The 27,099-nt window shown below is 44.4% G+C and overlaps 1 protein-coding gene across 1 annotated transcript in view; it reads right to left on the bottom strand.

The window, feature by feature from the left end:
- Positions 1–27,099, bottom strand: part of LOC132883309 (histone-lysine N-methyltransferase PRDM9-like) — a 73,473-nt gene that overhangs the window by 21,876 nt on the left and 24,498 nt on the right. The window contains exons 11-16 of the mRNA XM_060916765.1: positions 26,974–27,012; positions 26,735–26,860; positions 26,570–26,647; positions 26,333–26,455; positions 16,231–16,402; positions 11,266–11,537 (exon numbers count right to left, since the gene is read on the bottom strand). Coding sequence (XP_060772748.1) covers positions 11,266–11,537; positions 16,231–16,402; positions 26,333–26,455; positions 26,570–26,647; positions 26,735–26,860; positions 26,974–27,012 — 810 coding nt within the window. The remainder of the gene's footprint in view (positions 1–11,265; positions 11,538–16,230; positions 16,403–26,332; positions 26,456–26,569; positions 26,648–26,734; positions 26,861–26,973; positions 27,013–27,099) is intronic.

Consider the following 27,099-nt stretch of genomic DNA (forward strand, 5'->3'; position numbering starts at 1 on the left):
GAGCAGCTGGAACGGATGTGGAAGGTCAAGGGTTGCGTGGTCCCCGTGGTAGTGGGGGCACTTGGGGCAGTAACCCCCAAACTGGGACAGTGGCTCCAGCAAATCCCAGGAACAACATCTGAAGCCTCAGTCCAGAAGAGCGCAGTCCTAGGAACATCGAAGGTACTGCGCAGAACCCTCAAAGTCCCAGGCCTCTGGTAGAAGACCCGAGCTTGAGGATGACGTGGATACCACACCCCCCCGCAGGGGGTGAGAAGGAGATTTTTTATTTATTTTTATATATATATATATATATATATATATATATATAAAAATCTCCTTCTCACCCCCGGCGGGGGGGGTGGTATCCATGTATATATATCTCCATCCTCTGGGTGATATTCATAAACATATTCGTTTCCACTGTTATGCTGATGACACAGTTGTATGTTTCTACAAAACCTGATGAGAGACACCAGCTTAATAGAATTGAGGAATGTGTGAAGGACATTAGACATGGGATGCTTATTAACTTCCTTCTGCTTAACTCTGACAAGACTGAAGTACTTGTACTCGGACCACATGCAGCTAGAAGTAAGTTTTCTGATTCCACAGTAACTCTGGATGGCCTTTCTGTTTCTTCACGTGCAGCAGTAAAAGACCTCGGAGTGATTATTGACCCCAGTCTTTCATTCGAAACTCGCATCAATAAACATTACCCGGTTAGCTTTCTTTCATCTCAGAAATATTTCTAAGAGAAGAAATTCAATGTCACTACACGACGCAGAAAAACTAGTTCATGCTTTTGTTACCTCCAGGTTGGATTATTGTAATGCCTTACTGTCTGGATGTTCCAATAAGTGCATAAACAAGCTCCAATTAGTTCAAAATGCAGCAGCAAGAGTCCTTACTAGAGCTAGAAAATATGACCCCATCACCCCTGTCTTATCCACACTGCATTGGCTCCCAATCAAATTTCACATTGATTGTATAATACTATTCTTGACTTTGAAAGCACTGAATGGTCTCGCGCCACAGTACCTGAGTGAACTTCTGCTCCTCTATGACCCACCACGCCTACTTGGATCAAAAGGTGCAGGCTATCTGCTGGTACCTCGTATAGTGAAGGCTACATCAGGGGGCGGAACCTTTTCTTACAAAGCCCCAAAGTTATGGAACAGCCTTCCAAGTAGTGTTCAGGAATCAGACACAGTCTCAGTGTTTAAGTCTCGGCTGAACGCATATCTGTTTAGCCAAGCCTTTTGTTAAGAGCGTTTATGAGGGAAAGGAGTAGATCTGGAGAGTCCTCAGACAGATTGTTTTGGTAAACTGGGATGTATGGATGCTGTCAGTTCCCCACTCACTTGCTCGCTCGAGTTTGTTGATCCTGTCGTGGCTGCTGCTTTATGTCCCGGGGCTCCCTCATGCCTGTGTTACCTTCTGGCTCTCCCCTTTTAGTTATGCTGACATAGTTAGTTGCCGGAGTCCCTGCTTGTACTCAGTGCAAAATGTATACTGTTCCTACTCATCAGGTGACATTGGGCATACCCAACAACCTGTGTTTTCTCTTTCTCTCCCCCCATCTGTCCCTCTTAGTTACATGGCAATCCTGACCTCTTCTGCTCCTCAGACCTGCCTGATCCATTCTGATGCCCTACATCTGGTTGGAGTCTCATCACATCGCTCCTGTGGAGGACGGCCCCATATGGACAGTTGAAAGTCACACGTGGAAGACACTCTGGATTCTTACAGTAATGCTTTTATGGCTGAGGACTACAGCCGACTTGCCAACTTTAGGACTGCAGTTGTCATGAACAGTTTTGCACTCAAGTTTCCATCAATGAAGAGTTAGAACATCAACAAAACTGATTTCATGTTAAAAATGTTAGAATCACATTGTCTATCATCACCCAAATGAGGATGGGTTCCCTTTTGAGTCTGGTTCCTCTCGAGGTTTCTCTCTCATGTTGTCTGAGGGAGTTTTTCCTTGCCACAGGTTTGCTCATTGGGGATAGATTAGGGATAAAATTAGCTCATGTTTTAAGTCGTTCAAATTCTGTAAAGCTGCTTTGCGACAATGTCTATTGTTAAAAGCGCTATACAAATAAACTTGACTTGACTAGAGGGTGAAGAGTGGGGAGCCATTGCTGAGGCAATCAGACAGGAAGTCCTTTATCCAGAGGCAGATGGATTAAGACAGTCCCAGGTCTGTCAGGTTGGACACCAGTCTGTGAAGGAGAATGGTGTTGAATGCTGAGCTAAAGTCCACAAAGAACAGCCTAGCATAGCTCTCCTGCTGCTCAAGGTGAGTGAGGGCAGTGTGGAGAGTTGTTGCTATGGCGTCCTCTGTAGACCCATTAGCTCTATAAGTATACTGGTGTCTAACATGAGTGGGGGACTTGAGATGATGCAAGTCTGAACCAGTTGCTCAAAGCGCTTCATGATGACGGGTGTAAGTGCCACTGGTCAGTGGTCATTCAGGCTGCTAATGGTCTTTTTTTGGCAATGGAAGATGGTAGAGGACTTCAGGCAGGGTGGGATGGTGGACTGGGACAGGGACTGATTGACTAATGTGACATCCTATGCTCTGTACATAACATGGTTCTACATGTTTTATTTTACTGCAAGATACATGTCTATCAGAAATACTGGACAGAGGTGGTCAATTACTGCAGGAGTCTTGGTCAAGGTGGCTCATTGATATTTAGCCCCTACTGTTCTCCAAGCTTTAACATTAACAGCCCCATGAGCCTTTGCACTCTGGCAAGGCTCCGTGGAACTGGCAACAACGAAAGCGACTGCCTTTTCTGGTCGCTACAATAATAATCCTCCTCCCTGGACTCAAATTTATTTTCAAAATGGGATTAAAGGCCATTTAGCTAAAAAAAAAAAAAAGTGACTACCTACAAACATTTTTAATGAAAAAAGTACAGTCATTGTTGTATTTAAAAAAAATTATATTTCATGAGCCTGCATGAAAGTGCATGGGGTTGCTCAAAATTCCACAGCACACTTCACTTTGTCTCACAGCACACCGGGTATATACTGTCTCATCTCATTATCTGTAGCCGCTTTATCCTGTTCTACAGGGTCACAGGCCTATCCCAGCTGACTACGGGCGAAAGGCGGGGTACACCCTGGACAAGTCGCCAGGTCATCACAGGGCTGACGCATAGACACAGACAACTTGAGCACTGAGGTGTTACTAGTATTTTTATTAACAGGCAAGTTCCACCACACTAGCTAAAAGAACCGATGTTGGACCGGATTGTGCTCAAACTTGCGATTTCAGGGATGAGAATGAAAAATATTTTAAAAGTCTGAAAAAACCGGGGCGGGGCCCATGGGGCTAATGATTTTTGGATATATTTTTTTACCCCAAAACCATTAATTTTATCAGCAAAAATTTGCAATTTATTTGGAAATAAATTCCCCTTCTTGGTGGACTCCCAGGTGAAAATTATTAATATGGTACAAGAGACTTGTTTTTAATCAATTCACATTTGGTGATTTAAAAAAAAAATCAAATGCACCTTTTAATATAAACGAGCTCTACAGTATTATATTTCTGCATTTTAGCTATTCATGTCTTTGAATACTCTAATCCTTTAAAATGAAGTGCAAACCAGAAAAAAGTTCTATCATATAATTCTCTTAAGCTTTCTTCTGATGTCATCATGGTAGCAAGAGGTCTTGCATATTAAGCAGGCAACATTCAACATCACTTATCACTTCCCTTTCAACTGTTGTGTGTACTAACTAGGTTTTATCTGGACAGGATGTTGTGTAATGTAATACAGATACCATACGGTCAATTTGAAGATCGAGATGGTGATTTTGAATTAAAGAACAGGCATGTACAATGGGCATTACATTTTGGAAATTTTTTTTAAATCAAAAACTATAAGTTCATCTCGGCCTAAAAAATTTGGACAGACGCTCCCGCGCGGCACATGCCAGCAATTCCGTACCCCTATGAAATGAGCAATAAGTAGGAGAGTTATACATGCTATCATACTTAAAATTTCATCAGAAATATAGATATGATACTCAGACCCGTTGCAACAAGGTAGGCAGACTTGGCAATTGCCTAGGGCCCCAGCCCTCGAAAGGCCCCCGCTGTCGAACGACTGGTTATGTATTCAATAGCAATGACAACTTTTTGAGCGCGGCAGCGCAGCGCCTAATGACACTTGTTGAAATACCCTAGTTCCAAGGGGGCCCCCCTAATGCACAACAGCGCATCCCTACATGCTTTGGCCGAAAAGTACAATGACAGTCTGTTGTCAACCCCTCAACGCCCATCTCCGTCCAGTCAAGTGGTTGCAGAGCTCCGCGGCAAAAAAACAAAAACAAAAATCAAATATGAAGCGAAATTACCCCTCAGGGAGCCAAAAGAGAAAGAAGAAAAGGGAAGAGGAAGACAGAAAAAAACAAGACACTGGTAAGTGAGAATGTACACACATTAATACCAAGCGGGTCGACAAGCAAATTTGGTAGCTAGCTTACGTTAATGGTAGTTATCTTGTAGACAGTGTTTATAACAGTGATGTAAACGTTGTCATGCACAACAGGCTTACAAACTTGCAAGGACTGGCTAAAAATTCTAATATGTGCCATGCAAATAGGTGAAAGACTGTCAACTTCTCCCAGATTAACTTATTGTGTTTATCAAAATGTCATAGTCAGAGTCAGTTTCAGCGAGCTGCATGGCTTTCATCAGAAGTAGCTAGTGTGTCATGAGCATGAGTGGAGTAGGACAGGGGATGGCTCACAAGAAAGCTCTTTTTTTTACATGGGCCAAGAGAGGCTCTCCGGACTGGCACTGATGTCAATTGAATGTGATGTCCGCAGGTCTTTGGACATGGAGGGTATTGTGGCTGCCTTTGCTGAAGCCAAAGCCCGCAAGCAGCAGTTTTAGACATTTTGCCCATGATTCAAGTTGTGTATTCTTAAATTGTGTGTTTTTCTATACCTTTTGCACTTTTCTGTGTGTGCTGGTTCTTATTAAGATTCTTATTCATGTTTGTAATCATTTAATCACCATTTGAAGTTATTTCTACTTGTGTATATACTGTAAATATTTAGTGTTGTGTTATTTGCACATTTTATATTACTTTGTATTATTTTCATAATTGATTTATATATATATATATATATATATATATATATATATATATATATCAGCTGGATAGTACAGTGGTAATGCTCACTGACTACCACGCAGGAGATCGGGGTTCGAATCCCGGTCGGGGCAAAACATCATCCAGTAAGGGTCCTTAGGCAAAACCCCTCATGATATATCAGCCTACCTCAGGAATGAGTGAAAACATAACTGATAGAGTCATACCGGCTCAGACGTCGCCCGGGTCAACAAGGTCTGCGTCAGTTGCTAGGGAACCAGGGCAAACTGATGAGAAATGGGCTACTGGAACAAGACATCGATGGACGAGGACAGAAAATATGGATTTGCTGGAATGCTACTATACAAGCAATCCCAGAGAGAGGGGATACATGCAGAGAATGTGGGACCATTGGATACTTCGAAACCCACAATCAAGGCTAACAAAGAAACAGCTATTAGCCCAGTGTTCCAACATCCATAATCGAAATCTGCTATCACAACTAGAGATTAATGAAATACAACAACGATGCTACGGCAAGGGGGAGCCAGGAAGACAGGTCAGCGGGGAGATGTCATCATCCCCACAACCAGAGATGGGGTACCAAGCCAACAGCTAACAGCTAACAGCTGTTAGCCAACAGCTAACAGCCTCAACACAAGAGCTGCTGACCTGAGAAGGAAGATCGTGACCCAACTGGAAACCTGGAGCCCCCGACAAATACCGAAGCTGAGTTGCCAAGTACCTTCAGAAGATCTACTAGTAGATGTGAATGCTGCTCTGAAGACAATCTCCACAAGAACCATCACTGAGACCAACAAGCTGATACACAGTACAGCAACAGTAATCATGGAGATGCTTGGACACAAGGTGGGCTTGGGACATAAACAGTATCCACCATGGAAGAGACGATTAGAGGCCAAGATAAAGGCAGCAAGGAGAGAAGTTAGCCAGCTAGCTGAACTACAGAAAGGGAACATGGTGAATAAAGGGGCGCCCAGGAAGTACAACTCACTCTCCATACCAGAGGCACTCGAAACTGCCAAACAGCGACTAACAGCTCTGGCCACCCGGTTGAGGAGATACACCAAGGAAGGAGAGGCCAGGAGAATAAACAAGCTGTTCTCCACTGAACCAGCCAAGGTGTACTCTCAATGGCAGGGGAACAACAACCGGGCAGACCCACCAAGAGCTGAGGTGGAAAAATACTGGAAAGACATATGGGAAAGAAAGGCATCACACAACACCGATGCCCAATGGTTAGTGGACCTAAGAGCTGACCACAGCAACCTCCCAGAACAAGAACCAGTAACCATCTCAATGGCAGACGTCCAAGAAAGAGTGTCAAAGATGAAGAGCTGGACAGCACCAGGCCCCGATATGATCCATACGTACTGGCTGAAGAAGCTAACTGCACTCCATGAACGCCTAGCAGCACAGATGAACCAGCTGCTGAGGGATGGAACCCACCCAGAATGGCTAACCCAAGGCAGGACAGTCCTAATCATGAAGGACCCCCAGAAGGGACCCATCCCATCCAACTACCGGCCAATTACCTGTCTCTGCACAACATGGAAGGCCCTGTCAGGCATCATTGCGGCAAAAATGAGTAAGCATGTGGCTCAATACATGAGCGAGGCACAGAAAGGAATTGGCAGGAACACCAGAGGAGCCAAGCACCAGCTACTGGCCGATAGAACAGTCGCCCGAGACTGTAAGAAGAGACAGACCAACCTGTGCACTGCCTGGATTGACTACAAGAAAGCATACGACTCAATGCCACACACATGGATACTGGAATGTCTGGAACTGTATAAGATCAACAGGAACCTAAGGATCTTCATACAGAACTCAATGGAAATGTGGAAGACAACCCTAGAGGCCAACTCAAAACCCATTGCCCAAGTCAACATCAAGTGCGGCATATACCAAGGAGATGCGCTATCACTGCTGTTCTGCATAGGCCTGAACCCCCTCAGTCGGATCATCACGAAGAGCGGCTACGGGTACCGATTCCGTAGTGGGGCAACAATCAGCCACCTGCTCTACATGGATGACATCAAGCTGTATGCCAGGAATGAGCGAGAAATAGACTCGCTGATCCACACCACCTGGATCTACAGCGATGACATAGGGATGTCATTCGGATTGGACAAGTGTGGCCGGATGGTCTCAAAGAGAGGCAAGATGATCCGGACTGAAGGGATTGACCTACCAGAGGGCAACATAGGTGATATCCAAGACAGCTACAAGTACCTTGGCATCCCACAGGCTAATGGAAACCATGAAGAGGCCACAAGGAAGTCAACCACAGCCAAATACCTCCAGAGAGTAAGGCAGGTCCTGAAAAGTCAGCTGAATGGTAAAAACAAGGTCCGAGCCATCAACATGTACGCACTACCAGTCATCAGATACCCCGCTGGTATCATAAACTGGCCAAAGGAGGAGATAGAAGCCACAGATATCAAGACTAGAAAGCTCCTCACCATGCATGGAGGGTTCCACCCCAAGTCCAGCACCCTGAGACTATACACTAAGCGGAAAGAGGGAGGCCGAGGGCTAGTGAGCGTCAAGACCACGGTCCAGGATGAAACATCGAAAATCCGAGAATACATCAGAAAGATGGCCCCAAAGGATGAACTGCTAAGTGAATGTCTCAGGCAGCAGAACCCTGATGAGAGTGCAGAGGAGGAGGAGGAACAGACAACCTGGAGAGACAAACCCCTACATGGCATGTACCACCGTCAGATAGAGGAAGTGGCTGATATCAAGAAATCCTACCAGTGGCTGGATAATGCAGGACTGACAGACAGTACAGAGGCACTAATCATGGCAGCACAAGAACAGGCCATAAGCACAAGAGCCATAGAGGCCAGGATCTACCAGAGTAGATCAGACCCAAGATGCAGGCTGTGCAAAGAAGCCCCTGAAACAGTCCAGCACATAGTAGCAGGGTGTAAGATGCTAGCTGGATCAGCGTACATGGAGAGGCACAACCAAGTGGCTGGGATAGTATACAGGAACATCTGCAACCAGTATGGAATAGAAATACCCAAGTCCCAATGGGCCATACCACAGAAGGTGGCTGAGAACAACAGGGCCAAGATTCTGTGGGACTTCAGCTTCCAGACTGACAAACAGATCCTGGCTAACCAACCGGACATAGTGGTGGTGGACAAAGAGCAGAAGAGGGTGGTGGTGATAGATGAAGCGATCCCAGCTGACGCAAACATCAGGAAGAAGGAACATGAGAAACTTGAGAAGTATCAAGGGTTGAAAGAGCAGCTGGAACAGATGTGGAAGGTCAAGGGTTGCGTGGTCCCCGTGGTAGTGGGGGCACTTGGGGCAGTAACCCCCAAACTGGGAGAGTGGCTCCAGCAAATCCCAGGAACAACATCTGAAGCCTCAGTCCAGAAGAGCGCAGTCCTAGGAACATCGAAGATACTGCGCAGAACCCTCAAACTCCCAGGCCTCTGGTAGAGGACCCGAGCTTGAGGATGACATGGATACCACCCCCCCCCGCCGGGGGTGAGAAGGAGATTTTTTATATATAGTCTATTCTTGTGTTTAATTGGGTTTGATAATTATTTATAATAATGTAGAGTTCATTTATTAAGTAAAAATCGTAAGAATGATTACAATATGTGTGATGTTTATTAAGTCTTCAGTGGGTAGGTGGCCATAAGGCCTTTCGTTAAGGGGGGGGTAATTATGGGCCCCAGATCCCCCTTTGCCTAGGGCCCCCAAATAGCTTGAAACGGGCCTGATACTACATCCCCGACTCCAAAAAAGTTGGGACAAAGTACAAATTGTAAATAAAAACGGAATGCAATAATTTACAAATCTCAAAAACTGATATTGTATTCACAATTGAACATAGACAACATATCAAATGTTGAGTGAGACATTTTGAAATTTCATGCCAAATATTGGCTCATTTGAAATTTCATGACAGCAACACATCTCAAAAAAGTTGGGACAGGGGCAATAAGAGGCTGGAAAAGTTAAAGGTACAAAAAAGGAACAGCTGGAGGACCAAATTGCAACTCATTAGGTCAATTGGCAATAGGTCATTAACATGACTGGGTATAAAAAGAGCATCTTGGAGTGGCAGCGGCTCTCAGAAGTAAAGATGGGAAGAGGATCACCAATCCCACCAATTCTGCGCCGACAAATAGTGGAGCAATATCAGAAAGGAGTTCGACAGTGTAAAATTGCAAAGAGTTTGAACATATCATCATCATCTACAGTGCATATCATCATCAAAAGACTCAGAGAATCTGGAAGAATCTCTGTGCGTAAGGGTCAAGGCCGGAAAACCATACTGGGTGCCCGTGATCTTCGGGTCCTTAGACGGCACTGCATCACATACAGGCATGCTTCTGTATTGGAAATCACAAAATGGGCTCAGGAATATTTCCAGAGAACATTATCTGTGAACACAACTCACCGTGCCATCCGCCGTTGCCAGCTAAAACTCTATAGTTCAAAGAAGAAGCCGTATCTAAACATGATCCAGAAGCGCAGACGTCTTCTCTGGGCCAAGGCTCATTTAAAATGGACTGTGGCAAAGTGGAAAACTGTTCTGTGGTCAGGCGAATCAAAATTTGAAGTTCTTTATGGAAATCAGGGACGCCGTGTCATTCGGACTAAAGAGGAGAAGGACGACCCAAGTTATGAGCGCTCAGTTCAGAAGCCTGCATCTCTGATGGTATGGGGTTGCATTAGTGCGTGTGGCATGGGCAGCTTACACATCTGGAAAGACACCATCAATGCTGAAAGGTATATCCAGGTTCTAGAGCAACATATGCTCCCATCCAGACGACGTCTCTTTCAGGGAAGACCTTGCATTTTCCAACATGACAATGCCAAACCACATACTGCATCAATTACAGCATCATGGCTGTGTAGAAGAAGGGTCCGGGTACTGAACTGGCCAGCCTGCAGTCCAGATCTTTCACCCATAGAAAACATTTGGCGCATCATAAAACGGAAGATACGACAAAAAAAAAGACCTAAGACAGTTGAGCAACTAGAATCCTACATTAGACAAGAATGGGTTAATATTCCTATCCCTAAACTTGAGCAACTTGTCTCCTCAGTCCCCAGACGTTTACAGGCTGTTGTAAAGAGAAAAGGGGATGTCTCACAGTGGTAAACATGGCCTTGTCTCAACTTTTTTGAGATGTGGTGTTGTCATAAAATTTAAAATCACCTAATTTTTCTCTTTAAATGATACATTTTCTCAGTTTAAACATTTGATATGTCATCTATGTTCTATTCTGAATAAAATTTGGAATTTTGAAACTTCCACATCATTGCATTCCGTTTTTATTTACAATTTGTACTTTGTCCCAACTTTTTTGGAATCGGGGTTGTATGATTCTCCCCAACATGCTACATTAGATAAGCTAACCCCTTTTATAAAAGATACACACTTATATAGGACATGTAATTGATGTATATTTTTTGGGGCGCGCGCTCTCTCTCTGCCATGCCGATCCTGTAGGCTGCACTGACTCAACTGAAAACTCCGGTCTTCGAGAAAAGAGATAAAAGCCCGCCCACACTGAAAGCTGATTGGCTTATTTTGCTGAGTAACCCAATCAAGATGCTCTTTGTCTGGCATGCGCTACATGAACAGGCACACAGGCAGTGTTGCCAGATTGGGTGGTTTTAAGTGCATTTTGGAAGGTTTTGAACATATTTTGGGCTGGAAAACGTCAGCAGTATCTGGCAACACTGCACACAGTCTCCCTCGCGCACGCACATTCTAAGATGCGTGATGCAGACCTTAATGTTGCGCGCGCACGCTCTTGCTCGCTTCTATCAATATGCAGGAGACTCACGGAACTTCCGGGAGACTTGGGATGTCTGCGTTATAAGGTGACCACAAATCATTAATCATAAACCCCCCCCCCCAAAAAAAAAAGAAAAAAAAAAAATTCTCAACGGATTTAGATCGATCTCAAAAACGATCATTTTGGTCTGAAAAAGTCGGAAATCCGCCAATCGGCGGAAAATTCTCATCCCTGGATTTACACCACTACTCCACATATCTGCAAGAGGAAATTGATATTAATTGGAGCTACCTTCATCTAGTCATCATATTTTGTTACATAAAAATATACAACCTTTATAATAAAATTTATGACAAACTCACAACCGAGGAGTCTCCACTGTTCTTGGCTTCCTCTCTGTTCACCAGCTCTCCCTGGCAGGGGCCGAAGTGTGCACCTACTGGAACAGTCTCCCCCTTATTAAACACTCCCAGGCCTGCATCAGGAATACTGGACTTCTGGATTTCTAGCCCAGGAGGAAGTGTTTGTCTGGCTCGGTCAGGGACTCCCATGGGAACAGGAGTATCGGGGATGAAGAGGGGTGGTCCATGAACCTCGCATTTGTTGAGGAAGAAGGATTTGCAAACTTCACAGTCTGGGAGTAGAGAAAACACAACAGGAAGAAATGAGGCCCAAATGTGTGTGTCTATCTAAGACCATATACGGTACATTAGCACTGTATAAAGATTATCCTAAGAAAGCTTGCCAGTAAGGTTCACTGAGCATCTGGTTGAGACTAGGTGTCCATCAGGACTGGGATCAAACAGGACACAACAAAGTACCAGTATTGGCAAAAAATATGGAAATACCTACCAAAATGACAAAACACCACAATTTGACCTTTTGTTCTCAAGTTCTCTTAATAAACTAAACATTTTCATCATAACAAACAGATGTTACAAGTAACCAGAGTAAATCATTCTAAAATATTATCAATATTTGGTATGGAACCCCTTGACACTGAAGTGCACTGACACGATCAGGCATGCTATCATAAAGTTTATGAATAAAATCAAGTGGAATTGATCTCCATATATCTTGCAACACTTCCCAGAGCTGTGGCAGGTTTGAAGGAGCCCTTTTCAACTTCTCTCGCTCCATGTAGTTCCAGACTTGCTCCATTATATTCATGTCAGGACTTTGGGATGGCCAATCAAGAATTGCCAAGCTGCCATCTTGTTCTTTGTTTTGTAAATACTGTTTAACCATCCTGGTTGTGTGTTTTGGGTCATTATCTTGCTGGAAGATAAAGTTGTTGCCAATGAGAGCTCTTCCAGAAGCCACAGCATGATGGATAAGGATTTGTCTGTACTTGTCAGCAGTGATGGTCCCATCTATTTTGTAGAGATGACCAACTCCATTGTAGGTGATGGCTCCCCATACTTGCAGGACCCCTCCGCCATGTTTTACTGTGGGAGAAATACAGTTTGCCTTGCATCTTTCTCCCTTTCCGCACCTGACTTACTGTTGCATAGCGTTGCCAAATAATTCAAAATTTCTTCTCATCTGAGAACAGGACCCTTTTCCACTGCTCAGAAGTCCAACTCCTGTGAATTTTTGCCCAGTTAAGTCTCTTCTGCTTATTTCCACCTCTCAACAAAAGTTTTGCACACTGACACATGACCTTTGAGGCCTTCTGCTGAGAGCATCTTCCTAACCAGGTGTGGGGAGACATCCTTGCCTGTAGCATCTTGGAGGGCCTGTGCCAGTTCCTTGCTGGATTTCTTCCTCTCTCGTAGGGATGTAGTTTTGAGGTACTGGACATCAGCTTTAGTCAACTTTGTCTTCCTTCCTCTGCCTGAAATGTTCTTGAAGTTCCCAGTCTTCTGGTGATGCTTGAGGCATTTTCAGACAGCACTGTGGGTCACATGCAGTTTCTTTGCTATGGCTCATTATGAATGGCCCTCCTCCCACAAAACTTTCATCCTAATACGCTGCTCTTCTATAGTTTCTCTCTCTGATGCCATTTCTGCCTGTTGCCTGGCTGTAATCAGAGGATAAATACTTTTTCTAATGAATTATTTGTAGAGACCACATGATTTAGTTAATGGTTTTCACCTGTGGAATAAGTAGCATATCATGGTAGGATTGCCCAACAAGGAGTGATTGTGGTTTTTGGGGCTAAACTAAACAAGAGATACTATTTCCAATATTTTTATGATGTTTATCATACAACGATGGCCAAAACTGCTAGTATTTGCATGGGTAAAGTATAAAATTGTGGTTAAAAGGTGTCTCTGTATCTTCATAATGTATTTCAGTTGCCTTCAGTGCAGATTCTGATGTCATTTGCACGGATTAAGTATGCAAAAATCGATCTTTTCCTAGGCATTTCCATATTTTGTGCCAGTACTGGATACAAATATGAGTTTTTTTACTTCCTTGTGGGAATAAACAAATGGTCAGATACAAAGCTTGCAGGGCAAAATAAAACGAATGTTCATTAACATGACTGGCACTGCATGATGTATTTACAGTATTCTCTTAGGACTTGCCTGGTCAGGGTTGTTTTAAATTCAGCTACTTGTTTGCTTATCTTCTGGGGAACAGAATTTCCCAAATTTGTAATGAAAATCACATGCAGGTGCAAACAAAATTAACTGCGGCACGGTGGTATAGTGGTTAGCACGGTTGCCTCACAGCAAGAAGGTTCTGGGTTCGAACCCAGCGGCCGGTGAGGGCCTTTCTGTGTGGAGTTTGCATGTTCTCCCCATGTCTGCGTGGGTTTCCTCCGGGTGCTCCGGTTTCCCCCACAGTCCAAAGACATGCAGTTAGGTTAACGTGGGGCGGCCTTGGGCTGAGGTGCCCTTGAGCATGGTACCTGACCCCTAACTGCTCCCCGGGCGCTCTGGTGTGGCTGCCCACTGCTCTGGGTGTGTGTGTGCGCGCGCGTGTTCACTGCTTCAGATGGGTTAAATGCAGAGGATGAATTTCACTGTGCATGAAGTGTGCATGTGACAAAAAGTTTCTTCTTCTTCTTCTTCTTCTGTCCACACAGTAAGTAAGAAAGTAAGTAAATAAATAAATAGTCCAACACAGTCCAACGGGGACAGACAGCAACCCGAGCTTAAAATCGAATCCAGGACCCCGGAGCTGCGCCACTGTGATGCCCCGAAATCCGTATATTTGGACTCCTGTCTCTCACACCCACTGTCTCTGACTGAACATTCCATTCCAGAGGCATAATAAGGGGCATACTCTCTGTCCCCTATTAAATCACAGCTGGTTGGGATCTTCTGCGAGCTTATACATGTGGGGAACAGAGCACATAGCACTGTCCTCCAGGTGTGTTTTGCTATCATGTGACACAGCATGAGCTGCAATTGAAAAAGAGGAGTTTGATGGCTTTACATGTCTTGGAGGAAGTACGTGTTAGCCTTCACTCACATGGTTCGAGAGACCTGGCTAGTGGGTGGATACTAGCAGGTGACCACACTGGACGACAAACGGTTGGAAGAAAGAGGGAGGAAAAAAAAACCTTATAATCTTCTAATGTGGTGAAGACGTTACGACACATTTATTTAACATTTATGGAAGGAGACCCAGGTATCAGTCAGTAAATTTCCCCAAGATGGAAGAGTCTTCAGGACAGAGGACTTTGTGCTTTCTGGTTTCTCAGGTCACACGACATCCCACTTTTTTTTTTTGTCTCAGAATAAAACACAGGAGTGGCTGGAGAGAATGACAGACATTCTGCAACACTAAATGTAAACAGAAACAAATTAAACATTGAATGTGTCATTCATTAATAAATTAAAAATTGCAATAACAAGCAAATCACTATGGTTTGAAGGGAATCATACATTTTGGGCCATGCTGTAATATGAAAATAAAACTACGCAGCATAGATTTTTTTTAATACACACCCATCGTGTGATATTCCATGCTTTTTTTGTTCAGGTTAACATCCTCAGTTTATAACGACTAAAGTATTTAAAGGAACAGTCCACCGTACTTCCATAATGAAATATGCTTTTATCTGAATTGAGACGAGCTGCTCCGTACCTCTCAGAGCTTTGCGCGACCTCCCAGTCAGTCAGACGCGCTGTCACTCCTGTTAGCAATGTAGCTAGGCTCAACATGGCCAATGGTATTTTTTGGGGCTGTAGTTAGATGCGACCAAACTCTTCCGCGTTTTTCCTGTTTACATAGGTTTATATGACCAGTGATATGAAACAAGTTCAGTTACACAAATTGAAACGTAGCGATTTTCTATGCTATGGAAAGTCCGCACTATAATGACAGGCGTATTAACACCTTCTGCGCGCTTCGGCAGCGCATTGATACGGAGCTCAGGTATCAATGCGCTGCCGAAGCGCGCGGAAGGTGTTAGTACGCCTGTCATTATAGTGCAGACTTTCCATAGCACAGAAAATCGCTACGTTTCAATTTGTGTAACTGAACTTGTTTCAGGCGGCACGGTGGTGCAGTGGTTAGCGCTGTCGCCTCACAGCAAGAAGGTCCTGGGTTCGAGCCCCGGGGCCGGCGAGGGCCTTTCTGTGTGGAGTTTGCATGTTCTCCCCGTGTCCGCGTGGGTTTCCTCCGGGTGCTCCGGTTTCCCCCACAGTCCAAAGACATGCAGGTTAGGTTAACTGGTGACTCTAAATTGACCGTAGGTGTGAATGTGAGTGTGAATGGTTGTCTGTGTCTATGTGTCAGCCCTGTGATGACCTGGCGACTTGTCCAGGGTGTACCCCGCCTTTCGCCCGTAGTCGGCTGGGATAGGCTCCAGCTTGCCTGCGACCCTGTAGAAGGATAAAGCGGCTAGAGATAATGAGATGAGATGAGATGAACTTGTTTCATATCACTGGTCATATAAACCTATGTAAACAGGAAAAACGCGGAAGAGTTTGGTCGCATCTAACTACAGCCCCAAAAAATACCATTGGCCATGCTGAGCCTAGCTACATTGCTAACAGGAGTGACAGCGCGTCTGACTGCATCTGACTGACTGGGAGGTCGCGCAAAGCTCAGAGAGGTACGGAGCAGCTCGTCTCAATTCAGATAAGAGCATATTTCATTATGGAAGTATGGTGGACTGTTCCTTTAAAATAAATAAATAAACAGTTTCTCTCCCTCCTCGCTACCATGTTACATGCTCTATAAACAAAGTTCATACTTTAATCAATAAAAAAAATCTAAATTTCAATGTCAAATTTGTTGATTAAAATTGAGAGACTGAGGCTACATGCCAAATGTACTGTATTGCACTTTTAGTGCACCAGATAGTGTGCAGGGTAGAATAAACAGTGAGTGTTACTGAGCACCAGAGTGGCCTAATGTCTTACAGAGATAGTCTTTATCGTCAGGATCTTCCACTTTAATGGAGAGACCTTCAGGTGGGTTGTCGAGATAGGCTCCATAGCTGTAGATATTCAGCTCCAGCGTCTCCTCTTTCTTCACACAGGCTTCTGAAGTCTCTCCATCCATGGATGTCTCTGTTTTCATGTCCTCACACAGCTAAAGATCAAACAAATCTGTTAGGGCGGGACGGTATCCATCCTACCCGGGAAGATGCTGCTCTCATTTCTTGCAGCATAGCTCATAGTCTCAGAACAGGCCTAGTTAATCCACGACAATCCAGAGCCAAGGCCAGGGAGCAGACGGACAGGCTAAACTGTCTGCTACCTGCACAGAGTCATCACACAGGATTCATTACATTGAGACTGTGCCTGTTCCCCGAGCTATACAAAAAAGTAGAAATACTCAATACAAAATATTGATGAATTAACAGAGTACTGTTCTCCTCCAAATTCTGAAACAGAGAAACAGCTTTTGTACACATGCATGAGTTGTCTTTGAGGTTGTTGTGCTAAATGATACCTACTTTTAGCTTAAGGCAAATGCCAGATAAATTATTTACTAATAAGAACACACCTAAAGGATTATTGTGTCGCATTTTTGGACATAGTCCAACCTATTCTTCTTGTGATCCTGATAAATAAAACTCAGCCAATGTTGTCATAACCTATTGATATAACAGTGTACAATGAGGAACAGAAATGGTAAGTTAGGGAAAGAAAAAAAAAGCAAGTAAGTGTGAGGCTACATGTGCTATAATAAGAACTGGATGTTTCTAATGACAGCCCAAACATCCAGTTTATGAAAACCTCGTATGGCGAGGATTGTTTAGCACAGTTTGATATATGGGTAAAGGACTTAGAATTCCCTGAGAAGGGCAGTTTTAGTCCCAGGCAGATAGGACAGTTAGAAGAAAAGTTGAAACAGAAGGAAAAAGAAGAGTCTGCAGATAATGTTAAGTTCTTAGGGGACTGGAGGGTGTTTTCTGAATGGAAAGAAGAAATACTTAAGAGAAAGTACGAAAGAGAGACACGACAGGCAGGGCTCTCACCCTCTTCTCAGTGTTTGAAATTTAAGATGGACCCTGACCTGGAGTCTGCCCCACCACCCTGACACACACTGCCTCCTCAGCAAGGCGGAGCATCACTCCCACAAACGCTTCACCCACAGAAAGGGGGAGAAGTCGAGACAAAAAAAAAAAACCTGAGCCTCTGGAATCTCTCCCAGCCTACCAGCTGCCTCCAGCATCAGCGCCTCTCAGCGCTTCTCCATCACACACGAGATCCGGTCTTGCATATGGTGATGAAAGAGACACCCTCCTGGACCTGACCACATGCTCACCAGTGGGTCCACAAGGCTGTAACCTAAAGTCTGAAGTTCTTCATCTTCCAATGGTGGAAGTGGCTGGAGCCGACAGCGTGCTTCTAGTCCGCAGACCCTGGACGACAGCTGACATGAAGGAAAGCATGGCTTCTCTTCCCAATGTGAGAGAGGTAGGAGGAAAGAGATTTGGTAATGAGCTGTTGATATTTTGCAGAGAATTCTGACCGACCACCCATGAACTTCGCCGCCTACTCATGACCAAGATGGGTATAGATTGGAACAAGGTTTCCAGAGAGTGGCCGGAAGCTGACCAGTGAATGACTACACCAGACTGGAGCGCGGCTGGCAATGGTGAGTATAGAGATACCATCACTGCTCTCTGTGCTCGTCTGGACAGTGCTTTCCCTTGAACATAGACATTACTAAGATCAGTATGTGTAAGCAAGAAGATGGTGAAGTGGTGTCAGCATTTATCGTCCGTCTCACCACCACGCATGAGAAAAAAAATAAAAAATACAGTGGCCTGACCAGGCCCATGACCCTGGCTGCAGTGGAGGGCACTCCTGAGCCTCACCAAGATCGAGCAGTACGCTGTGCATGCAGAAAAGCTGCTGAAAGAGAAGGAGAAGACAAAGTCAGCACAAAGAGACCAAGACCTACACGCCGCCACTCTCACTCTTCTCCAGACTGCTCAGCCTGGACCTAGAGGAAGAGGTCGAGGTAGGGCCGAGGCAGGACGACCTGGGGTGACTCGTCCTGGATAAAAGGCGCAACCTGCTACAACCGCAATCAGAAGGGACACATTGCTCGAGATTGTCTCCACAGAAGCAGCCAGAGGCCTCGTGAGGAGTACAGCAAAGCAGACTGATGGGCGGATTCCAGGAACGGGCCCCGCACAGAGAACAGGGGAGGTAATACACGCACACACCTGATGATACACATACACATAGACAGGAGCATTCACATAACGTTAAACACATTAGTAGCAGCACCTGCATGCAACAGCAAGACTACACAGAAATGCCCGATACACCAGTCCAAATAGATACACCTGAAGTTGCATTAAGTTTGTTAAAATACACAACTACTCCCTTCTCTAAACTCCCTTGTATGCCCCTCACTGTGTGTGGGCATGTGTTAACCTTTTTAGTAGATTCTGGAGCAGGACACTCAGTGATACAACATGGGGTACTTCCAGTAGACCCACCGCTCAGCTCAAATTCTATTCAGACAGTGGGCATCTCAGGACGACCTGTAACCGAAACTTTCTCAGTCAACCTCCCGTGTGAAAGCGAGGGAGGAATAGTTACGTCCCACTCATTTCTCATCCCACATACATGTCCAGTAAGTTTGTTAGCACGTGATTTAATGTGCAAATTAGGAGTAAATCTCACGTCCACTCCAGATGGACTAACTATTGAAGTAAGTGAAATGTGCAGTGTGCAGTATGGGTTTGGAAGCCCTCTGTATGTGTACGTCTGGCGGCTCTGCTGTTGACACAGACTATAGGAAAGAGGAAGATTTACATTGCACAGCACATGTTCACCAAGGGCAAGATGTAGAGTTTGAAAATACTTGGCTTGCAGACCCCCATGCACGTGAACGATTGACCCTCAAAACTACATATTGGTCTAAACATTATTGTGCTGTGCAGGTCCATTTTACTCGTTGTCCGAACAGCTGCATCAATGCTCATCGCAGTGTTCTCAAACATGTTATGCGCGGCCTCATAACAGAGGACTCCGAGGTTGACTGCTGCCAACATGATCTCTTTGACATTGTTAATTCTATACCCCAGGTCTCATTAGCAAAACCGCGCCGCCCATTGGAAAGATGTGGGGAAGTGGGTCAAGAAGTGCGCAGCCAATGGCAATGAGTGGTCCCAAACAGAGGACCCTAGTGTGTTGTTTTGCAAAAAGCTTGGAGTCTACAACAAAAAGTCATGCCATGTTAAGCGCAGCGTAATATTAGCCACTGATGACCAGGGTCTTGGGGACCCCGGCCATAGTGGCCTGTTTGTCTCTGTTTCCACAGGCATAAGTCCAGCAGAGGTGCACCCCAAACTGGCAGGAGTTCCAAATGACATTTGGGTGAAGGGTAAACATGATGTGGGCCTAATAAAGAATGCTGAACCAGTGGTGATCACCCCAAAATCAGATTTCAGGCCTAGACAGACCCAGTACCCACTTAAACCAGAAGCAATCACAGGTATAAAGACCGGTCTTTGATTCGTTGCTGAAGGCAGATGTAATTGTCCCTTGCCAGGACTCTCCAGTGCAGACTCCTATTTTTTCCAGTTAAGAAGACAAGAAAACCGTCCCAGCCCGATGAGTGGAGGTTTGTCCAAGATCTGCAAGCAGTCAATGCTGCAGCTTTCCCATGCGCGCCTGACGTCCCTAAAGAGCGCTCTGCAGACCACACCCGCTCTGGGACTGCCTGACCCCAATAAACCATTTGTTCAAACTGTAGATGAAAAGAAGGGTTTCATGACCTCTGTTCTTTTGCAGAAACACGGGGATAGATTGAAACCTGTAGCTTACTTCTCCAGCAGGCTGGATCCAGTGGCGGCTGGACTTCCTGTTTGCCTGCGTGCAGTTGCTGCAGCTGAAAAGGCGGTAACTGCCTCCTGAAATATTGCGGGGTATTCTAACCTCACCCTTTTGGTCCCACATGCTGTCTCCCTGCTTCTGTTGGAGAAAAAGATGTCACATTTGTCAGCACAGAGATGGTTGAAGTATAACACTGTCATACTTGATATGCCTAACATCATTGTGAAACGTTGTTCTGTTCTGAATTCTGCCTCTCTTCTCCCTACAGAGGACAATGGAGAGCCACATGACTGTGTTGCACTCACTAACGATTTTTGTTCCCCCAGGGCAGATTTAAAGAGCGACCCTTTGGAAAATCCAGACATGGTCCTCTATGTGGATGGTTCAGCCTCCAGAGACCCAGAGATGGGAAAGAAGAAAGTAGGTTTTGCCGTAGTCTCAGATCACGAGGTCCTCAAGGCATCGTGTCTGTCCTCAAACCTGTTGGCACAGGCCGCAGAGCTCTGTGCCCTTATTGAGACATGCAAATTGGCTGCAGGGTGACCTGTCAATATTTTTACGGACAGTAGGTACACGTTTGGCGTTGTGCACAATTTTGGCACTATTTGGAAACACAGAAATTCTCACTAGCACAGGATCTCCCATTGCACATCATACACTGGTCTCTGAGTTGTTGGATGCTATTCTACTCCCTAGAGCCATTGCTGTGTGCAAGTGTGCTGCCCATACTAACAATACTGATCGTGTCTCAAGGGAATGCCAGGGCGGACGCGGCAGCCAAGTGTGCAGCCTCAACTTCCAGTTCACCCTCTAACCTCGCCTTTCCTCAGGTTTCTACCCCCTGTTTACAGCTAGCGGACCTTCAGAGCACTGCCACCCAGGACGAGAGACGAGTCTGGAAACAGGCAGGCTGTATCTTTGCAAACTCGGTCTGGTCTGGGTTTGTCCCTCGGGCCGTCCCTGTCTACGAAAATACATGTTCCCTTTCTATGCAAAATTGGCACAATGGGCTCACCCATGTGTCAAAAGGGGGGATGGTAGCAGAAGTAACAAAGAAATGGTTCATAGAGGGGTTTTCAAATTATGCTGCGAAATTTTGCAAGCAATGCTTGATATGCGCACAACATAATGCAGGTCATGGTATCAAACTAACTCAAGCAGCACACCCAATACCAGACAAACCATTTGATCATCTCCAAATGGACTTCATTGAACTGACACTTAGAGAGGGAAAATTGGCCCCTTAAAATAAACTAAGCAAAGCTTGTGCAGAAACAGGGCTAGGATGGACAAAGGTCCTCCCTGTAGTACTCACACAAATGAGGATGCAAACTAGACCTAAACATGGGTTAAGCCCATTTTCAAATTCTGTTTGGACGAGTACCCAACACGGGGATAGGGCCAGTTCAAGGAACACTGCCGGACACCACACTGTGTGATGATGCAATGTTGAATTACTGTGCAACGTTGTCCTCTGCTTTGAAATCTATCCACAAACGGGTAAAAGAAGCACTTCCCAAACCCGCTGAGGGACCTCTGCATGATCTACAACCAGGGGATTGGATCGTGGCGAAGGACTTCCAATGAACCAAGTGGAACAAGCCACGGTGGAATGGCCAATTCCAGGTCCTGCTCATGACCCCAATGGCAGTGAAGGTCACAGGCAGTGTGATGTGGATCCACACTAGCCACTACAGGAGGGTTCCTGAACCAGCTGAGCAGGAGGAAGAGGAAGGCCTAAGTGACCAGACGCTGACTAAAGCTCGTGAGGAAGAAAGGAATCACTGCATGGAACAGTGCAAGTATCACATCAATCACGTACACACCCTCAATAGGGAAGAGTATTTCAGTGTCTAGCCAATAAAGTCTTAGGGTTTCGAATTTCCTCCAAGTCCCGGTGAGGTGGGACGAGGGCTGATAGGGCATGCCCGCCCTCTGAGCACCAATACACGTCAAGAAGGGCAAGGGTTAACTCGGTAACATCACTGAGGCACTGAACAAGATGCGCAAGGTTGCTGAACAATTATGAGCAGATGAACATGGAGGAGTTGAAGACAGCTGATGGTGTTGGTTGAGTGGATGAAGACTCTGATTCTATCCACCATACCGGTCCTGGGCTTAGTGATTGTGATGCTATTTTTGCTCCCTCTTTTCTGTCAATGTTGTATGTCTGTGTTTCAGAGGCAGCTGACAAATACTGGTTACCAGATGGGAAAACAGACTCCGACGACTTACCTGACTGGCCTCCAAACCCACACGAAGACTATAACCCACCGTTTGATAACATCAGCACAGTTGACATGAATTAGTCCTAACTTAAAACACTTTCATTTACGGTTGTTTCCTGTTCTATTATTCCTGATCTATGTATATAGCTTGCTAACGTTAACTTAAGACGTCCATGTCTTACAAAACAGCCTTAGCATTATCCCTGTACACTCAATGACGTGTTAAGTCGAATCTCTCTGGGAACTCTCATCACTGAAATTGGGTACATTTCTTTTCCTTTAGCAATTATTATCCTGTAGGATAAAAAGGGGGGGAGAATGTCAGGGAAATTTAGTGGATGAACATTCCTATTCTCTGTGTTTGTGTGTTGAGCTCAAGTGGCCTAATATACTGAGAAAGATGTTTTTTCCAATGTTGTAATCGCTTTTCTGTGGCCTTGGTGGTAATGAGCAGGGTGCTTGAGTTCGTCCTAACTACGCATCTTCTCATGATGTAACCACCTTTCCTGACCTCGGTGGTGATGAGCAGGGAGCTTGAGCTCTCCCTAACTTGCATCTGCCTACACGTACCAAAGCATGCCAGGTGCACTCATTAGTAAAACTTCATAGAAAGTCTTGAGCCAATCACGTGAAGACACAAGCAGTGAGCGAATGCCTTCAGAGTATAATAGATAACATTCCTAAAACACAACTCGGAGTGTGCGTACTCTCGGCATCAGAAGTGGTATCTTCTCTTCTTCTTTCCCTTCCTATTTTATATATCTGTTTATATGATCTACTATAATAACTGAAAAGACGACTGCTAAGCGTTCTGAAGTGTTTATTAGAAATTTCCTTTACAGAGAGTGAAATTTGTGGCTGAAAACACAGTTTAAATGAGAAATTTAGAGCTTTTTTTTCAAGCTGTCTACACTCTAACTGGATCACCTTCACTGAAGTGCAACATCATAGACACTCAGTATAAAGTCTGAATTTCTCCAGAATTGATCATGGTGATTGATCTGTGACTGATCAAAAAGTATAGAACCTAGCAAAAAAACTTGAATGCAAGATCCACACAGGAGAATTTTTTCTCCATTTTAAAGTTTGAATCATGTCTCTAGGTGAAAGCATGCCAGAGCAGCGGATGTTTGAAAAACGATAAAAATGTGCGATTTTTCTTCATTTATTCCCATTGAAATGAATGGGAAATTTTGCGTGATTTTTTCGCGAAGTAGAATGATGAACAAAGTAATAGCATAGCGAGTCCAATCGAGCTGCACGTTTTGATATATTGTTTGTTTGTGTGCGATGTACGGTTATTGGGTTATTCGAAATCGAATTTTGTACGCAAGATGAATAAGAAGAAACACGCAGAAGAACAAGAGTTTGCTGTGCTTTGCACTGCAAACTATTGACTCCCATATACAGTTAGGTCCATAAATATTTGGACAGAAGCAACATTTTTCTAATTTTGGTTCTATACATTACCACAATGAATTTTGAACAAAACAATTCAGATGCAGTTGAAGTTCAGACTTTCAGCTTTAATTCAGTGGGTTGAACAAAACGATTGCAAAAAATGTGAGGAGCTAAATCATTTTTTTAAACACAATCCCTTCATTTCAGGGGCTCAAAAGTAATTGGACAAATTAAATAATTGTAAATAAAATGCTCATTTCTAATACTTGGTTGAAAACCCTTTGTTGGCAATGACTGCCTGAAGTCTTGAACTCATGGACATCACCAGACGCTGCGTTTCCTCCTTTTTAATGCTCTGCCAGGCCTTTACTGCAGCGTTTTTCAGTTGCTGTTTGTTTGTGGGCCTTTCTGTCTGAAGTTTAGTCTTTAACAAGTGAAATGCATGCTCAATTGGGTTGAGATCAGGTGACTGACTTGGCCATTCAAGAATAATCCACTTCTTTGCTTTAATAAACTCCTGGGTTGCTTTGGCTTTATGTTTTGGGTCACTGTCCATCTGTATTATGAAACGCCAACCAATCAGTTTGGCTGGATTTGAGCACACAGTACGTCTCTGAATACCTCAGAATTCATCCGGCTGCTTCTGTCTTGTGTCACATCAATAAATACTAGTAACCCAGTGCCACTAGCAGCCATGCATGCCCAAGCCATCACACTGCCTCCACCATGTTTTACAGATGATGTGGTATGCTTTGGATCATGAGCTGTACCACGCCTTTGCCATACTTTTTTCTTTTCATCATTCTGGTAGAGGTTGATCTTGGTTTCATCTGTCCAAAGAATGTTCTTCCAAAACTGTGCTGGCTTTTTTAGATGTTTTTAGCAAAGTCCAATCTGGCCTTTTTATTCTTGAGGCTTATGAGTGGCTTGCACCGTGCAGTGAACCCTCTGTATTTACTTTCATGCAGTCTTCTCTTTATGGTAGATTTGGATATTGATACGCCTACCTCCTGGAGAGTGTTATTCACTTGGTTGGCTGTTGTGAAGGGGTTTCTCTTCACCATGGAAAATATTCTGCGATCATCCACTACTGTTGTCTTCTGTGGGCATCCAGGTCTTTTTGCATTGATGAGCTCACCAGTGCTTTCTTTCTTTCTCAGGATGTACCAAACTGTAGATTTTGCCACTCCTAATATTGTAGCAATTTCTCGGATGGATTTTTTCTGTTTTCACAGCTTAAGGATGGCTTGTTTCACCTGCATGGAGAGCTCCTTTGACTGCATGTTTTCTTCACAGCAAAATCTTCCAAATGCAAGCACCACACCTCAAATCAAGTCCAGGGCTTTTATCTGCTTAATTGAGAATGACATAAAGGAATTTCCCACACCTGCTCATGAAATAGCCTTTGAGTCAATTGCCCAATTACTTTTGGTCCCTTTAAAAACAGGGTGGCACATGTTAAGGAGCTGAAACTCCTAAACCCTTCATCCAATTTTAATGTGGATACCCTCAAATGAAAGCTGAAAGTCTGGATTTTATGTCCATTATATAACTAGAATATGTTTCAGTAAACGGGTAATAAAAACAAAATTTGTGTCAGTGTCCAAATATATATGGACCTAACTGTATGGGAGTCAATAGTTTGCAATGCATAGCACAGCATCACTAACTAGACAATTCCCCTGTGGGAAATCGTGAGTGTGATACAGTGGGCGTAGCAGTCGCTATTGCAGGAGTTGTACTGTACTGTGTGAATGTGTGACTTGCTATGATGCTCCGATGCTATGATCATGTGTGTGTTTGAGAGAGAGAGAGAGAGAGAGAGAGAGAGAAGCCCCTCCCCCATCTGTTCTCTGACTGGAGCTGGTTGCCTTGGTGACGGTGCTCAGGTGCAGAGCAGAGACATAATATTACAGGCAAAGAGAGCTTTCTCAAATTTTCTTCTCCGAACAACAGTGATTTACATGAAAACGAAAGGAGGTATTCACAAAATTCTTTCACATTGAGTGCAACAAGGCTCTCAACACACTGATGTAATCTTTTTTGTCCCTAGTGTAAAAAATGTGGACAATAGAGCAAGTTGAAAACAACTGACATTTCTGATTTTGTAGTAAAATCGCTCTCGGGATTATAATGGGAGTCAATTGGGCAGTGAACCTGTCACTTTGAGGCTTCTCGTGCAGAAAATGTAAATCCTATCATTTAGGTAGACACATTGTGTGAATCAAGACAAGTGTGACTCCAACTTTTGAGAAAATTATATGTGTAGAGTGAAATTTGTGGCTGAAAACAGTTTTAATGAGAAATGAAGAGCATTTTTTAAAGCTGTGTACACTCTAGCTCGACTGCATAGACACTCATTATAAAGTCTGGATTTCTCCAGAATTGATCTGTGACTGATCAAAAAGTATATAACCTAGCAAAAAAGTTGAATGCCACATCCACACAGGAGAATTTTGTCTCCGTTTTGAAGTTTGAATCATGTCTCTAGGTGAAAGCATGCCAGAGCAGCGGATGTTTGAAAAACGCTGAAAATGTGCGATTTTTTTCACCTTCTCCCATTGAAATGAATGGGAAATTTTACATACGTTGGTCACTGAAGTTTGGGTGCGGGGGGCTGGTCCATCCGTGGTCCTGGACCGTGGAACCGGGCTGGAGGGGGCGTCGTCTTGCAGTCTCTGTGACAGCCTGGCTGGAGGGGCTCCAACCAGCTGTTGACAGATGAGAACAAATATATTAAAATTCAGACAGAGTCTAGTTATGTCTCCATGAAGACACCGTGTCAACTGTAAACACTGACTGTGTGTGTCAGTTGTGTGACATACGTTGTTCACAGGAGACTGGCGGTGGGGGGGGCATCTCTCCGCGGTCCTACGACGCCTGGCTGCCGCTGGGGAGGCCACCTGCAAAGTCAAATAAAACATAGCATCAGTAACTGTAGGGAACAAGGAGAAACTTTATAATACAGCTGAGAAGAGACATCAATTTACCTTCTTGCGTGCTGGAGGAGACTTGCAGTCCTCCACACCAGACAGCTGAGAAGGAGACACCTCCTCCATAGCACGAAGGATCATGCTACTAAACCACACTGGGTTCAGTGGGAGGAAGGACTCCTCCTATGAAAGACAAAAAAACAAACACAAATACACATCAATATTTGTCTGGTCAAATATACAAACTTTAAATACTAAATAAACCAGTTAACTTATTGTTAAAAAAAATAACTCACCTGCTGCTGAGCCAAGCTGGCCTGACCAGGAACCTGCAACTGGGAAAATTAACATCACATATTTGATTAAATAGATGCTTTTTAATTACAACTGTGAACCTGTTCACCAAAACGTACACAAACACA

The sequence above is a fragment of the Neoarius graeffei genome, chromosome 1 (assembly GCF_027579695.1).
Source record: "Neoarius graeffei isolate fNeoGra1 chromosome 1, fNeoGra1.pri, whole genome shotgun sequence".
NCBI lineage: Eukaryota > Metazoa > Chordata > Actinopteri > Siluriformes > Ariidae > Neoarius > Neoarius graeffei.